General features: G+C 42.2%; 1 protein-coding gene across 7 annotated transcripts in view; it reads right to left on the reverse strand.

Moving 5' to 3' along the window:
- LOC110501500 (sodium-driven chloride bicarbonate exchanger) overlaps positions 1–16,606 on the reverse strand; it is a 55,420-nt gene that overhangs the window by 11,755 nt on the left and 27,059 nt on the right. For all 7 annotated transcript variants that reach the window (XR_002470218.2, XM_021579106.2, XM_021579109.2 and 4 more), the window contains 13 exons: positions 14,828–14,971; positions 14,459–14,597; positions 13,417–13,577; positions 12,738–12,920; positions 9,880–9,971; positions 6,726–6,883; positions 6,336–6,423; positions 6,093–6,239; positions 5,881–5,975; positions 4,588–4,762; positions 3,425–3,558; positions 2,258–2,503; positions 1,664–1,769 (listed from right to left, as the gene is read on the reverse strand). Coding sequence is in view for 6 of the 7 variants with exons in the window: in XM_021579106.2 (XP_021434781.2) it covers positions 1,664–1,769; positions 2,258–2,503; positions 3,425–3,558; positions 4,588–4,762; positions 5,881–5,975; positions 6,093–6,239; positions 6,336–6,423; positions 6,726–6,883; positions 9,880–9,971; positions 12,738–12,920; positions 13,417–13,577; positions 14,459–14,597; positions 14,828–14,971 (1,868 nt within the window). In the remaining variant the exon portion in view is untranslated. The remainder of the gene's footprint in view (positions 1–1,663; positions 1,770–2,257; positions 2,504–3,424; positions 3,559–4,587; positions 4,763–5,880; positions 5,976–6,092; positions 6,240–6,335; positions 6,424–6,725; positions 6,884–9,879; positions 9,972–12,737; positions 12,921–13,416; positions 13,578–14,458; positions 14,598–14,827; positions 14,972–16,606) is intronic.

Genomic DNA, 16,606 nt, shown 5'->3' on the forward strand with positions numbered 1-16,606 from the left:
AACTTCCGACTTCAACTGTACATGGACATGGAATAACTGGCCACTTTAATAATGGAACCCTCGTCCCTTTAATAATGTTTTCATACTGCTTTACCCATCTCATATGTATATACTGTATTCTATTCTACTGTATTTTAGTCAATGCCACTCTGACATTCCGACAATAACATGTTATTAAAATAACATGAAATTGATTAGAAATACAGTGTAGACATTGTTAATGTTGTAAATGACTATTGTAGCTGGAAACGGCAGATTTTTTATGGAATATCTACATAAGCGTACATAGTCCCATTATCAGCAACCATCACTCCTGTGTTCCAATGGCACGTTGTGTTAGCTAATCCAAGTTTATAATTTTAAAAGGCTTATTGATCATTAGAAAACCCTTTTGCAATTATGTTAGCACAGCTGAAAACTGTTGTTCTAATTAAAGAAGCAATAAAACTGTCCTTTAGACTTTAGAGTATCTGGAGCATCAGCATTTGTGGGTTAGATTACAGGCTCAAAATGGCTAGAAACAAATAACTTTCTTCTGAAACTCATCAGTCTATTCCATGCGAGAAATTGCCCAGAAACTGAAGATCTCATACAACGCTGTGTACTACCCCTTCACAGAACAGCACAAACGGGCTCTAACCAGAATAGAAAGAGGAGTGGGAGGCCCTGGGGCACAACTGAGCAAGAGGACAAGTACATTAGAGAGTCTAGTTTGAGAAACAGATGCCTCAACTGGCAGCATCATGAAATAGCACCCGCAAATTAACACCAGTCTCAACGTCAACAGTGAAGAGGCGACTCCGGGATGCTGGCCTTCTAGGCAGTTGCAAAGAAAAAGACACATCTCAGACTGGCCAATAAAATGAAAAGATTAAGATGGGCAAAAGAACACAGACACTGGACAGAGGAACTCTGCCTAGAAGGCCAGCATCCAGGAGTCGCCTCTTCACTGTTGACGTTGAGACTGGTGTTTTGCAGGTACTATTTAATGAAGCTGCCGTAGAGGACTTGAGAGGCGTCTGTTTCTCAAACTAGACACCCTAATGTACTTGTCCTCTTGCTCAGTTGTGCACCAGGGAGCACTGTTGGAGCTAGGAACACAAGCATTTTGCTACATCCGCAATAACATCTGCTAAATAAATATGTGCATGTGACCAATACAATTTGTATTGAATTAACTGAAATTACAATTTAAAAAAATTCTCAGAGCATTTAAGGGAATTGGAATTGGAACATCCTACATTTAAATGGAATTGACCCCAGGGTCCTGCTGGGATAAGAGCATGCTTGTTCACAAAAAAGTTAAATTAATACTAAAAATGTGTTTTCATGATTTGTCATGGGGTAATCCAGAGTAATCCAGCCCACATGTCCTTAATCCCCTGCACTGGGCCAGCTCCATCTGAGAGAGCCTGCCACTTTGTGTGGAACAAACTAAATGTGCTCTTTTTTGGTCTCTACCATCATGCTGGGGGTGTGCTGCTTAATCAAAAATACAATACAACATTTCCTTTTGTGTGTAGAGTAAAATGTTTATCCTCAACATGTGACAAAACCTAGAAAAACCACAAGACTAACCATGGGTTCTATTTACAGTATCCATCATCTTCCTAATTTTGCTTGATCCTATCAACAAATTATGCCACACCCTCTCATACACTACCTTGACCTCAAGTGCCTCCCAATAGATCTCCGAAGCAGTAATGTTGTTCTGCTCCCAGTACCGTAGGGTGGCATTACTGGGATCCGGAGGTTCAACACATGAACACCTATGGAAACAACAGAACACTTCACCATCAAATCCCTTACCGATCACGATCATCTCAAATGCTATGCAGGACTTCTTTCAAACACAAGTTAAGATGTTGCTGTCATTCTGAACTCTAAATTCTCTAGTTCTGGATTAAGATGCAGTTTAAGAGGCCAAGAAGATGATCAAGGACCTCAGCGAACCGAGATGGTCTGTTCACTCTACCTTCTAGCAGAAAGAGATGGTACAGATGCATCAAAGAGAGACTGAATAACCACAATAACAGATTCTACCTTCAGGCCATGCCTAGCCACCTGGGAATCTGCCCTGCAGTTTGAGACTAATGTGCCATGTACTGTATATAGAGAGTCATTGAACGCTGGTCACCTAATATTCTGTTTATATACTGTTGTTTACTATAACACCTGCAAATCTGTGTACGCAATCAATAAATGCGATCAATAAATGTTGATTTGATTTGATTCAATGGAGTGAGTGTACACTTACGAGTATCGTGTGAGTTTGTCCAGGTTGTTGTTCATGTTGATGGGGTAGTGTTCCCCCAGGTGGATGAGCTTCTCCAAGGCCTCGTAGATGAAGATGATGCAGATGAGCGAGGCGAAGGCCTCCTCTGTGAATCGTGTGATGTAACAGACCAGGGAGCTGGCATCTGTGGCCACCAGGAGCAGACAGAGGAATGCTGTCCACAGCCCTATACAGGTTCTCAGTGAGAGGTAGGATAATCCATACTCCCTGAGGACAGAGTGCAAAACATCCCTTTTATTTTATATTTGTAAATGTAATCTTATTTATTCAGGAAGTCCCAAAAAGGGCAGCTCAATTAAAAAATACATAGATCCTTCACAGTACAGTGCATGCACAGCACCGGAAGAAAAATCACTGACACTGCAGCACTAACATTTCGTAAATTATTTTGACAACATCTGAGGTTTTAACCTCCTCTCTGATCTATCTGCAGGATATGGGATCTGAGGTTGTCATTACCACAATGTTATTTTAATACTACTTAAAGCAGTATAGAACATTAAAACAAATGATCAATGTACTGTGGCAGTACTGTATATGACATCCGGTCATCCTCCATCAGTATGTGACCTTAACTATTGTTATAGGGACGGATGATCATCATGCAATCAAATCGCACATTATCAGATGTGGTGGCAGAATTTGGGGTGAGCTGTTGTAACTTCTCACGGGATATGTTCTGTGTTGGACTGTGATGTCATGCCTTTCACAGACTCCTGGTATGTCTCCACCCTAACACAAAGCCATTGTGTTCCAGAACTGTTGCTTGTATTGAAAGAGGTGTTGGGTAACAATATGATTGTATTATCACCTCCCACTATATAAGGGGCATGTAACCATTTATTATTTGAGTTCTTCCCTGTGAAATCAGAGGTGGAGCTCCCCTCCAGCTCCTTGTATTAAAAATGTTTCTATGATATCATTATATGATATTATATTATATCTCTGCCTTAATCTTTGGATCGGATTTTCCACAACACAGAGATGTGAGTACAGAAATGGCCTGAGTGCTATAGACAATACATAGAGATGATTAATCATGTGGGCCCATAGCTTTATAAAACTGTATATACAGTATGATTATAACTATAAATAATAATACAACTATACTGTTGTCAACAAACTTACTTGCAGAATTTGTACAATATCTTCTCAAACACCAGCACAGGCCCTGTGCTGCCCAATATGGTGAGTGGCTGGCCAGCAAAGAGGGAATAAGCTATTCCTGTCATTGAGGCGCCAAACAGTGATTCAATTGCACTCTGCGGGACACAAAGAAACATGCACTGTAAACCCCAAGGCATTTTTAACGCAAATACTTCTAGTAAGTTGTACTCAAACTCAATGAAGTCAGTATTACTTAAAATGTTCATGTGGTACTGACTCAAATCTAAATGAGAAGTCACACCAACTACATTTTAAAAAAAAACATAATATCAAATTTGTAAAAAATCCCAGCATGCTCTTTTGCAGGTTGATTTTATGCAATTGTTTTTAACATCTGCATTCTTGCATGTGCCTTGAGTGATTGATTGTTTAAATGTTTAGCTACACAAATATTTTTTAGAAACTTATCCGATCATTTAATTTTTACATCCCGTTACTGAAATGGTTGTTCCAGTTTAAATGGCTTTAGATAGTTTCCCCACCACAGTTCTTGACCCTGGCAGTCATTCTGAATGCTGGTTACGGGTGAATACAAATGTAAACTGTTGGATAGCCTAATGCTGACTAGGTTCCAATAGGAATTACACATCACTTTGCAAGCCAACAGAATGCGATTTACAGTGAGGGTTGCAAAATTCTGGTAAATGTCCCAGGGTTTTCCAGAACACCTGGTTGGAAGATACCTGAAAAAATACTTGGGAAAGCTTGTGGAATTTTGCAACCCTACTTGCAGGACTGATGTGCCCATGTGGGGGCGTTGAATTTAAGTATACCTTACAACAATTAACAAAAAATGCATTTGTGTTACTTATATGGAGGTAGTACTGCTCACTTCAGCTATTTAATCTTAACTGATTTTTTTTTTTAGGTAATTGGTTTCCTCTAAATGTTTGAGCAGGCAGAATTGTTTTTACAGCGTAGATAACATTTATGAGCAAGAGAAATCTCTCAATAAATGTCTACGCCGTTTATTATTCTATTACTGTGTACTTGATCGGGATGGGTTGCATCCTAAATGGAATGCTATTCCCTATATAGTGCATTACTTTTGACCAGATCACAAAAGTAGTACACTATGTAAGGAATAGAGGGAGCCATTTGGGATGAAACCCATGGTGTCTTACTATGCGTCCTTCTGTTGCCTCTCCCAGTAAACCGCCGAACGTGATGACAGGTGACATGCAAGCACAGTACAGGAAGAGGAAGGAGGCCAAGCACTGCAGGCTGAGACCGTCTGTGTAGTCGGACAGGTAGTGGGGCGCCTTACGTTTGATGTCCATCAAGAGACCACCAAATAATCTGTAAACATAATGATAACATAAGCCATTTAGCAGACACGTTTATCCAAAATGACTAATATTATTGTGTGCGTACACGTTTAGGTGGCTCCAGCAGGAGTCGAAACTCACCATCCTGGTTTTGCAAGCTCCATGCTCTATCAACTAAGACACAGAACACCTACTGTATATCTAATACCAGCACAGATCAAATTATTTTATTTTATATAATGGTCATTCATTTAATCTCTTGTGACGCTCACATTGAAACTAACCTCCTAACAACTGCCTGCATTTCAAATCCACATCCAACCGCATAGGTAATCTGCTGTCTCGTGGTGAAGTGTGGATTTTGCAGTTGGAGCCTTTTTACACAATTGAAAAAAAACTTGATGTACTCCTCACACTACTTAATGAGCATGAAATACTGTAGAAAGAGTAATGAGGATGACTTAGCATGAGCTCATGCGGAAGAATATAGACCAGGCATTTGGGAACCCATCAATAGGTTGCTACACTCTGAGGTTGCAAATTGTACTTAAATTGGTACAAACGCTTGTCACTATAGTTGTGCACTATAAGGTACATCAATTGTACTATTAGTTATAGGTACATAATTGTACCCTTATAGGCCATGCTCAAACTTGAATTAACAGACTATAGTCAAATTGTCCCCTCACGGGTGGCAAAAAGAACTAACTGAAAGCCACTCCCCCACTAAGCCACACCTCCAATAATTATACCTTTCTATTCAAAATGTTGTGTACACAAATGTACCATTATACTAGATTGTCTTCACATATACCCTTAAAGGTACCGGACAGTACCATGTGAGATCATATGTGTACCTTTGTAAGTACATTATGTGTATTTTGATATTTTGTACCCCATGGAACAAAACTGTACCCTAATCAAACCTTTATTCTGAGAGCGTATGGCAACCATTGCATGACTTTCGTTCACACCTAAAATGAACTGCATGCAATGGCATCCTGTCCTCTGTCCAAGGATCCGAAGACATTTTTTTTTTTAAATAGGTGAAAAACCTGGTTACTTTGAATCTATCGTTATTTCTTAATACACAACCACGACCACATACACTCACACTCTCTGAGCACCAGGCTGCCCCGCCTCACCTACCGTCCTGTCCGCTGCAGCTCCGGACCACCATGTCCCTCGTGCTCGTCTTCATCACCTAGGTCTATGCCGGTCTGTGCTGCAATCTTCCTCTTCTCCTGTTATTCAAAGAACACTTATCTGTTATTTCTTTCATTTTTTTTTTAATGAAAGACAATGCTGTGATTTGTATGTCTGCTGATGACAGACTTGTTAAAGAAAAGGCTTCAACTCACCTGAGACGGCACATTTTTTGGTGGTTCTATTCGTATAGAAGGATCCCACTCCCCTGGTGGCAGGACAGTAACTTGGTCCAGGAACTCATCGATTCCAGCAATTAGATCATTGCGGTCCTTCGCTTTGTAGGCAACATCATGGAAAACCTTGGAACGAAAAACAAGAATACATTCGGTCATGAATTGACATGTTAATTCAGTCATGCCCAACAGCTATGTTCATTATCGGAGAGGCTGTCTTACCTCGTCTGTCATTAGTGTTGCGATGGATCGGCCAATCTCATGGTACTGTGGCCCTTTTCCAAGAGGCCCTAGTAGAATGAACAAGAACCTAAAAAAACAGAGCGGTGTAGAGACAGTTGAGGGTCAGCCCAAAAAGGACTAAGGAGGGCATAGTGTTATCCATAGACAGAAGACCATAGTTACAGACTTATAGAAGGTAGGGTTGTGAAATTCCCGTAAATTCCCGTAAATCCCAGGCTTCCAGAAATCCTGGTTGGAGGATTCCCGGATGTCCTGCTTATTTTCTCCTGATTCCAGGAATATTCCATCCGGGATTTCAAGAAATCCTGGGAATTTTGGGAGAGTTATGGGAATACTGCAACGTTAATTAGGGGTCATAGTGTTACTAACCTGGTAACGATGGGGACCTCAGCCAGCCCGTTGAGCATGACTGCAGGTGAGAGACGTACAAACGCCACCACAGGCTTGTCTAGGAACTCCGCCTCACCCACCAACACATTGGACGCTTCCGCTCCCGGGGGAATCTTCTTCATGAAGTGGAGGTCTATCTAGATGGACACAGGATAGAATATGCCAACGTTTAGTGGAGCATTTTGCGACTGAAGTCTTAATATAGCATTTTACTGTATTAATATCTGAACTCCTCAATTCAAAAGAAGAGTATTCATGGATGGCACGTTTCGTCACAATATTGTTTTGAATATTTGTTTTAAGACTGATGCCCAACTGAGAATTCTACTCAATGCATTGTCAGTGGGCACTGTCTAAAATGCATTACTGTGGCTTGGAAACACGATGACGTTTCAAAAGTAGGCAAAAAATGTGTAGGGAAACCTTTTGTTATCATTGTGTTGTCGCCGGATTGACTTTAGATGCAGTATTTAGTTAGCTAGCTAGAATTGAGTCGACCCCACCAAATTTTAGCTAGTTGACATTACCATTGCTATCTATTTTTTGACAAACTTCGATAGCTAATGGCAACATTGCCATCTCTCTAAAGTAAATTTGACCACATCATAATCGTGCCAACGTTGTTTCCTACTAATAATTTGCCTACTTTAGCAATGTCATCATATATCGAGGCAACGTTAGTGTAATTTTAACGAAACAGTCATTAGTCCCTGTTATGTGTGGGCACCAGTCGCCTTAATGACGCAGGTGTTGTAAGAATGCTCATAACAATGGCATGAGGTAACCGAGTGATGAAGGTGCAACCCATAATAAATAGGTAAAGAAAAGCAGAACATCTGGAATATATTCTAAAAACACAAATAACTCTACTGAAAATGTGTGACTAGGGTTACAAAATTCTGGTAACTTTCCTAAAATTCCCTGGTTTTCTGGATTGCCTGCTAGTTTTCTCCTGATTCCTGGAATCGTCCAACCAGGATTTCTGTAAAATCTAGGAATTATGGGATACTTACCAGAATTATGCAACCCTGTGTGTGATAATAGTGCATTTCCTGTTAATAGCTAGACATAGATTGGCCAACTGGATTCTATTTCATAACATAACCATCATAACATACATATGAACATGTGTTATAATAAACTATTACAGAAGAATACCATAAATCCGTCTAAAGTGCTATCTCCATTTACATAACATTTCCAGAGGTTATCATCTCCTTGTTGTTACACTGTCTGCCCCCGCAGTGACACATCCATCCAGACCTGAGCCTGCCTGGCTGCCTGCAAACTGATCCTCCTGTCTCTGTTCTGCTGTGATCCTGTCTGCCTGCTATGGAGCCGCACTGCGTCAAATGGAAGTGAGGTAACTTTAAGAAGAGGCAGTAGGGGCATCGGAGTCCCAGCTAAAAACTCCAGGCTCACTGCTAACAGAATAAGGAGGCCTCAAACTATATTGTAGCGAAGTGGAACAGAAAAGCGCAGCCTATAGAATGTGTAGCAAATTGAAGTAACTTAGCAATTGCATTTTATTTATAATATTATAGGACAATAAATGTGTAACATGAGCTTCTATCCCCTGACAGAAGAGTAGGGATATGAACGAGCAGCAGTTACTGAGGTTAAATATATTATTTATGTCATTTGTACTTGTTATTGATAGATACAGTGAAGAAGTGATTGAGAGGAGGGGGATAGAGGAGAGGGACATAGAATGGAAAGTTACACAGTCAGGGTTTGAACCCAATACAATGTGTGGTCTGTGAGCAGCGGCACTACCACCAGATCAACCTCTGGCACAATACTGAGGTTAATAGGGGTTGGCACCCCCCCCCCCTCGGGTTGTGCCGAGATCTTTGTGGGCTATACTTAGCCTTGTCTCAGGATGGTAAGTTGGTGGTTGAAGATATCCCTCTAGTGGTGTGGGGGCTGTGCTTTGGCAAAGTGGGTGGGGTTATATCCTCCCTGTTTGGCCCTGTCCGGGGGTATCATCGGATGGGGCCACAGTGTCTCCTGACCCCTCCTGTCTCAGCCTCCAGTATTTATGCTGCAGTAGTTTGTGTCAGGGGGCTAGGTTCAGTTTGTTATATCTGGAGTACTTCTCCTGTCTTATCCGGTGTCCTGTGTGAATTTAAGTATCATGACCTGTTCACCGGACCTGCTACCTGTCCCAGACCTATTATTTGACCATGCTGGTCATTTATGAACATTTGAACATCTTGGCCATGTTCTGTTATAATCTCCACCCGGCACAGCCAGAAGAGGACTGGCCACCCATCATAGCCTGGTTCCTCTCTAGGTTTCTTCCTAGGTTTTGGCCTTTTCTAGGGAGTTTTTCCTAGCCACCATGCTTCAACACCTGCATTGCTTGCTGTTTGGGGTTTTAGGCTGGGTTTCTGTACAGCACTTTGGGATATCAGCTGATGTACGAAGAGCTATATAAATACATTTGATTTTGATTTGAATAGAGGTGCTATTGTTAAAGTGTACAGTCCAAATACAGGCCTAAGCATGTTAAATAGACATGTTAAATCTAGAACATCCGTAGAACACTCTCTATTAAGCTTCTTTGTCCCCAAAAATATTTGGTAGCATTTTATTTATGGCTTTATTCAACCACATTAGACAGTCTTAAATACATTCTCAGAACAAGAACAAAAGGCTCTGATACTTTGGTATCAGGTCACAGACAAATGGTTACTGACAAAAGGTTGGGATTTAGAGGTAAGTGAGACTGCTGTTGTCCCAGTCTAATCTACAGTGCTAATGGCAGTGTTGGTGAGATGACTGTTTTGCTATAGAGTGGTTATAATGGTTTAAATCCTAATCCACAAAAAGAGGACTTTTGTGGATCAAAAAAGAAACAAGAACAAACAAATGAAAATGGAACAGATTATTTTTAACGTTCATACACCCGTCAACTGCAACAGCTGGTGTGTTAAGTGCAGTATGTGGCAGTGTTGTACGTTAGTGAGTTCAAGGCCTATATTCATTAAGTGTCTCAGAGTTGGAGTGCTGATCTAGGATCAGTTTGGCCTTTTAAATCATAATGAATGAGAGGGAGGGACCTGATCCTAGATCAGCACTCTTACTCTGAGATTCTTTGAGAATACGGGCCCAGAATGTCTTACTGTACCTTACTGAAGTCCACAGCACTGTTCTCTCTGCTGACATCAGCTTTGCCGTCATTAGGGATGGGTAGAGAGGTCTGGGGAGGAATCACCTGACCTGGAACAAAAAGACAGGAAGGAGTCCAATAAGTCAACTACTGAGCCCTCTATATCAGACCAACATCAAGGTTTCACAGCAGTGCAGGTGCCAATGGTAATAAAGCACAATGTCTCACAGAGAGAGAGAGAGAGAGAGAGAGAGAGAGAGAGAGAGAGAGAGAGCGCACTCTTGGGATACCAAAATGACCAACAGTGCTTTAGATATCTATAGATTTGCACTGTAATGGTGATGTAATCTGGGATTTATCAGACATTGGCAAAGTACCCTTATTTAGTGCAGATCCCAAGAGAGGACTGAAGATAAAGCCTAAGAGTGGCTGCATGGGGGAGGATGGGAGTCATGGATGGCCTTGGTGAGGATGGGTGGGCAAAGCTTGTCCATTAGGATTTCAGCATGATCATTTTAGCATTATCATTGTGTCAAGGAGACTGACTGATGCAAACAGGAAATTAGCCCACAGCTGCCAGAGTAGAGCAAAAGGATTTAAATCGGAAGGATTACTTTTTATTTGTGAGAGGGCACAGATTAATACTAATTTCAGTGTTTGATCCGTTCACAAGCCAGCAGAAACTATCAGATGCATAACAAATCGAAATAATCAGAAATAAAAGCATGCCTTGCAATGATTCATTTTGACTCATAGTTCCACATGAACTCAACGAGAGAAGCCTCAAGCAATTTACCAAGCTGGCTGCCCATGAAGAAACACCACAGCCTCTTTAGCTTTAAATGGCATTTCTTGCAATGAGTAGGAGGGTGCCCTCACTAACATGGCCCTGGTTTTGTTAATTAGTCCCACACTCGCTGTTTGCCGCTCTTTAATGTAGCTTTTGGATAAACACTCTACCTAAATGAATGTGCCTGTGTCACACCACTCTGAATAAAATTACAGCAGAGAGTGACTCGCTAAAAGGGTTTTGGGTGGTCTTCGTGTATCAAAATTGCCATGTGGAATGCCGGCAAACTTGCTTCTCGAAACATAATTCCTGTAAAAGGTGATGGACATTCTGAATAAGGTCATTCCTTGTTATCAGTGAACCCTGCAGTGAACCATTTCTCTTCTGAATATTTCCCTGTCCACATCTTCTACACTGATCACACCTTATCTCTATATTTTCAATTCTGATATTAAAAACATATAACTCAATGTATAGTCGATGTTAATGTTCATGATAAGTACAGAGACTTGATAAATATGCCTAATGTCACTGATGTCTCATTGTGATCAATGGCATACATTTACAATGTACGGCTCATGTGATATGAGTTGTTGTCTACACTATACACTAACTGACTCTTGGTTAAATGACCTGAAGCACAAAGCACAACCTCTAACTGCTATTGACAGAAACAGCTTTGAAATTAGCAACCTTCACAAGTTATGTTTTAGGATGTGCTAGCAGTAGAGAAAGGTCCTGTCAAGGTTTAAGAGTGGCCTGGGTTTGGGTCATCCTCCTTGTCCACGGGCTGCATATCAGACTGGGGTCTGGGGCCCTGTTTCTGGGGCCTGGGGCCTGTGTGTGGAGTGGCCGGAGGGTGGCGGATGAGGTCAGGAGTGGAGAGGAGACACACCGGGGACAACACAGTGGCCGTGGGGTGCAGGATGAGACCTGCCTTTCACTGCAAGACCCCGCTGCCATAAATGAGCACCAGAAGGAGGACTTAAGGGTAGAACAGAGTGATGGACCACCTGCCAGACACACATACACACATTCATCCACATATACAGACACACACAAGGAAACAAGAGAAGAGAGACGCACTGAACACTGAACAGAAGGTAAAATATGGACAATGTAATGTAGAATGAGAAAGTTATCCACATGGGATGATTGAAACCACTACTTACAAGACTATTTCCAATTTTAAAGTTGCTGTGACCAGAGGTAAAAAGTGAGGAGAACTGAAACCCTTCTGAATGCACCAGGGCCCAGGTTTCACCAAACGTTTTTTGAAGAAAAAAATCGAGGATTTTTCTTAAAAGACAAATAAGAAGTTCATAAGATAGTTCTTAGATGCAATTCCTAAGAACTATCCTTAAATCCCATGCTATCTTCTGCAATATTTTAGTGCGTCCATACCCTCTTAAACATTATGTGTTTGAGCTAAAGACTTCTGTAGTTCATTGTTGGCATCAGATTTATCTATTTCTTCTGCATCCACCGATGCCAACCATTAGTCTGTGCGATTGACGGGGGCTGAACTAGAGGTTTGCGAGACTCGCGAGACTCGAAAACGCTTCATATTCAATTATTGCATTGCGATCTTGCCTAGTGTTTCCTCAAGCTTTCCTAGCTTCCTTTCCTTTTTTCTCTCAGATGTATTTCAGACACTCATCTTGTGGATATTAACGTTTATTTCCCTCATTTCAAGTTCAAGGACAAATTCCGCCCAGGACATAGATTATATAATATTGTAATAACCTCACATTGTTTCTGTCACAAACTCCGAACTCCACACAGTTGTCACTGACTTGTTGGATATTCATTTCCAATTTCTGTACTATCAGGTTTTTGCTTGACAGACCTTATTTTTTTATTGACATTTGTCAATAAAACTCAAGAATGCCAACGTCTTAGGTCAATTTTGTGTTCTTCTTGTAGCCCTGGTTGTCCTGAGAAAACACTTCAATGTGAGGCTAAATATGAGGACATAAAAGATAAGATCAAATGAAAAGAGTGATTTTTCAGGTAAGAACTTTTCAAATATCTTCTTAAGATGATTGTTGCTACTTACTTGAGCAGAGAGCTGCCTGCTACTCACCGTTCTTGTCCATGGACTGGGGCTCGGACTGCTTCTTGTCAGCGAAGGAGCGTACAATGGGGATGCGGTTGGCCAGCTTCTTCTGGTTCTGGTGGTGGTGCTGCTTGAGGAGGGACTCTCTCACCTTCCTCCTCACCTCGTCCCCCAGAGGACCCACGGTCTCCTGCTGGTCCAACACCATGTCTGACAAACAGGACCACACAGTCAACAGTTCGACAGCGATTAGGAAACCATCCATCATCTACCATCTATCTATCTGATCTACCATCTTCTGATTACAATGCTTACAATTAAAGATTGAAATGAAGATCATAGAACAGGGTAATTTTCACTAGGAACAATGTTGCAAAATGTTTCTCTACGGTATGCACTAATGAATACAACGCAGGCGTATGCGGTAGTTCCAGATGTCACTCAGCACCACAGCAGTGATTTTCAACCTGTGGTCCGCAGACATTACTTTTCACAATGCAAATTGTTTAACAAACATCCATCTGTAATAATCTGCCTTTAATCTGTTACATTCCCTGATCAAATTGACTCTACATTTTAACGCTAAGACATTTTGTGTTAAGACATTCCGTGACTCAGTTAATGGTGGTCATCCAGAAATGTTGACTGTGACTCGATGGTCCCCTGAAAAGAAAAGGTTGGGAACCGCTGCTCTACTGTACAATACCTGCTACCTCCTCCACGGAGCTGGCCCTCATGTCTAGCAGCACGATGCCAGTGAGGATGCAGCTGCGCAACTCGAACAGGCTGTGCAGGGACAGCGTGGCCACGTAGGGCTTACTCCAGCGCTCTCCTCCATCCTCCACGTCCTCTTCAAACTTCAGCCACCTGTATGAGGGACAGAGGCCCAGTTTCAGTCAAACTGTTCCAGGGGACTAGGGGATAGATGACAGCCAGCTGTCCAGCCATCTGGAAGCCCTGTACTGATAGAGCTCAGCTTACACAGACGGGGACACCAAGAACGTACTGATGCTGTGCCCGGAGTCTGGTAGAGCGGTAATGCACTCGACTCCGGACCATGCCCCTCAGTGATGTGGTTCGAACCTTGGTCCGGCTGCTGCAGTCTGTGCCCTCCCTACCAGTCATTCCTCCTTAATTGTCTGCCCCCTGTCCTGTCTAAAAACCAATATGAAAGGATGTTTGGATCTCCAATTTGCTTTAAAAACACAAAAGGAATATGTCTATGCTATGGAAGAGACTGACTGCCTGACAATCCATGTAAAGGTGTATCAGTCAATATCAACGTGACAGAAAGTATTGTAGTGTAGTATGCACAACAGGATATTTATCCAGTCCAGACCTTATGCTTGTTGATTACAAGTAGAGGTACAGACATTTTTACTACAAGGAGACAAGGGTTCGTTTCCCTTTAAATCTGGGCTCCCTCATACTCATGCACCAGACTTTATGCACCAGACTTTATAATCAGAGCTTTACTTAGCCCATCCGTCCCCAAGGTCTACAATCCCTCCTTATGTAACGTTGACTCTTTCAGGTAACAGTTTTGGGCATTAGGATATTATCACAGAGAATAAAATGATAAATAAATAAATCATATCACATATATATATATATATATATATATATATATCAATTCCATAACTTTGCATGATCAACCCATGGACCAACATGGAATCCCTAGGATGTGTCATTGGAATTCGATGAAAAGCTTTCAGTAGTGACAAGGGGTGTGTCATGTGACTCCCTACCTGGCGGTTTCCCTCCACTCGGCGTCCTCTCCGTCTTTCAGGCAGATCTCGTCCAGCTCAGTGAAGAGGTCATGGGGGATGTGCTCCTCGTCGTCATCCTCTGTGCCCAGCAGGAACTGCACTCTCTGGGATGGCGTGTCTGGAGCGCAGGGTCGGGTAAGGGCATCACTTACAGTGCTATCTGCCATACAGACTCCCTGACTAAGGAGCTCTGCAGCAGGTTATGCCCATAGTGTGGACAGCATCCCCTCTTTTGAAATGCACTATGCCACCATGTAGACATAACATATCGTATAGCTCATAAGAAGATAGAAATATAATCCGGCTGCTACTTTTTACATGGACCAGCCAGACAGTGGCAATACTTACAGTATGTGGGAGACTCTCTTCCATTGTCCACTCCAGAGTCCAGCTCCCTGCTTCTCTTCCTGTGTCTGTGTCCGTGATGCCGATGTCTCCGGTGGCTCTTCTTCCCAATGGGGACATGTACCCCAATGTAGAGTGTCCTGTGACCTAGATGCAGCCACAGGGATATAAATATGATGAGATAAGATGATAACATAAGATAATAGGTTGAGAGGTGTCACGTTGTATAAAGGATTGGAGACAGGCGCAGGAATGCGTAATAGGGGGTTTTAATACTCCGCCCAAAAATACAACATGCCATGAATAACCGACACTAAATGGAGACAGCGGGAATGGCCCGTCTGACGCCGCCGCAACTTCGGCAGCTGCAACTGGCCCTGATCGACCCGCACCGCATTCATGTGGTCATCCTCGAGGCCGGTGTCGTCCGTCAGGGGATGGGTACGGCGCAGAAGAGAAGCGGTGCTAGGCTCCTGCGGGGGGACATCCTAGATGCTTCACTCATCAGGGATTTTCACCATTGGCTGCCCTTCCGTGCACCAGTTCCGCAGGTCTACGTCACCGGCCTCTAGGCGGCACTGTCTCATTATGCACACCCGATTCCAATTCCGCTGATTAGTAATTGTATATATGTGCCCTCTGTTCACCATTGTCTTGTGGGTTATTGTTCCCATGTCCGTTGGTCTGTGAGTACCTGTGCTTTGTTATTTCGTCTTCTGTGCTGCGTGTATTGTGCACTTGTTATTATGGGTCTGTCCCGTGTATTGTTGTGCATTTGTAGTTACGGGTCTCGCGTCGTGTATTGTTGTTACGGGTCTCGTCCCATGTATTTATTAAAGGTTTTACCTCGCTCTTTTGTTTGGCTTTACATACCAGCGTTTTTGTATATGTGTTTGTTTTGGGCTTGGTCCCCGTGCCTTTCATGGCATGTTGTATTTTTGAGTGGAGTATTAAAACCCCCTATTAAGTATTCCTGCGCCTGTCTCCAAATCATTTATACAACGTGACAAGAGATAGAGAAATCATTTTATTCAAAGAGGTCACTGATTAAGGCTGCCCTTTCTGTTTGTATTTACGGGTCAATATCAACAGAGATATACCCACAACAAAGACAAACATTGTGGTTTACACTTTACTTTCTAAACCAGCTATAAGTAAATACAAGCTTCTAAGGTCAAGCCACTGATTTTTCATTGAGCGATACAATAACCTACCACAAATCTCTCTGACATTAAACAACTGTACACAACCTTTTTATTGACATCATTGTTCTGTATCAGTGGAGGTCTAAAAATAAATCTCTAGGAATGTGTTATCTTCAACATCTGCCATAGAAGTGCTATACAGGCCTCTTAAAATCCCCCTAGTGCATCATCTGGTACGATAAATAAAAAAGACGTCACCTTTTATTACATGAATTGCAGTAAAAAGACCGTGAGAGCTTGAAATATGGCTGTGTCTGTTAGAATAACATGCAATATTGAGTCAAGTACAGATGAATATTATGAAATTGATGAGTAATTCACCCTAGTCTCATATAGAAATTAAACCATTTGCAGTTGACCGGGATCTGTGCAACCAGACAACTGCAGAATGGGGAGGATGATGAGACAGCAAGGAGTTAAAATGGGATATGCAGCAGGGTGTGGACCGTCACCTTGCTGATATCAGTGAGACTAAATTGATGTGCTGCTGTGACAGTGTAAGGGTAATCCACCCTGACTCCAGGCCCGCTCTTGCCTCGGGGAGAAACACAGCTTTGTGACAGCTCCTTCAGGCCTG

This window comes from Oncorhynchus mykiss, chromosome 22, assembly GCF_013265735.2.
Source record: "Oncorhynchus mykiss isolate Arlee chromosome 22, USDA_OmykA_1.1, whole genome shotgun sequence".
In the NCBI taxonomy this organism is placed as follows: Eukaryota; Metazoa; Chordata; class Actinopteri; order Salmoniformes; family Salmonidae; genus Oncorhynchus; species Oncorhynchus mykiss.